Source organism: Chaetura pelagica, unplaced genomic scaffold (assembly GCF_000747805.2).
Source record: "Chaetura pelagica isolate M959 unplaced genomic scaffold, ChaPel_1.0 scaffold103, whole genome shotgun sequence".
Classification (NCBI taxonomy): domain Eukaryota; kingdom Metazoa; phylum Chordata; class Aves; order Apodiformes; family Apodidae; genus Chaetura; species Chaetura pelagica.
Genome location: NW_009953004.1, coordinates 4,205,279 through 4,205,817, shown reverse-complemented (window position 1 = coordinate 4,205,817; position 539 = coordinate 4,205,279). Strand labels below are relative to the sequence as shown.

Here is a 539-nt window from a genome sequence, read left to right as displayed (position 1 = left end):
AAATGGACAGATTGACGCGAGATCCTCGGGAGTAAGGAAAGACAATGGGAAGGGCTTTGGAAACACGCCCCCCCCCCGGCGCGGGGCCGCAGCCTCCCCCGCTCCTCCTCCTGGCACCGCCCGGGGCCGCTTCTTTGGGAATGCACAGCCCTTCCCCGCGCATTTCAGCAGCAGCCGCTCCCTCCCTGGTTAGAAAAATGTATTTTCGGCTCTGAGCATAAACCCCAGCGGGGGTTTTCATCCCCTCAGCAGCACAATAGCGACTTTCAGATCCCCAGCACCCCCGAGCAGCAGCGGAACTGATACGGCACAAAGCAAACGTACCTGATCTCCTTGATGCTCTCGAGTTTGCACATAATTTCTTGCTCATCTGCCATGCTTTTCACTGCCGGTTTAAATCCCCCCGTGAAAAGTACAAAATGCCCTGGGAAACAAAAAAAACCCCAAGAGAACTCATACAATAGACAGAAGGCAGCAACCCACCCCCCGCTGCCGCCCCCTGAGCCCGAGCCGCGGCCTCTCCGGGAACGCTCGGACTG

The 539-nt window shown here is 57.9% G+C and overlaps 1 protein-coding gene across 1 annotated transcript in view; it reads right to left on the bottom strand.

Moving 5' to 3' along the window:
* The window catches only part of ZC4H2 (zinc finger, C4H2 domain containing), a 10,106-nt gene extending 9,637 nt beyond the window's left edge, over positions 1–469 (bottom strand). Inside the window, exon 1 of the mRNA XM_009996600.1 lies at positions 325–469. Coding sequence (XP_009994902.1) covers positions 325–377 — 53 coding nt within the window. The 5' untranslated portion in view covers positions 378–469. The remainder of the gene's footprint in view (positions 1–324) is intronic.
* Positions 470–539: the final 70 nt, after the last annotated feature.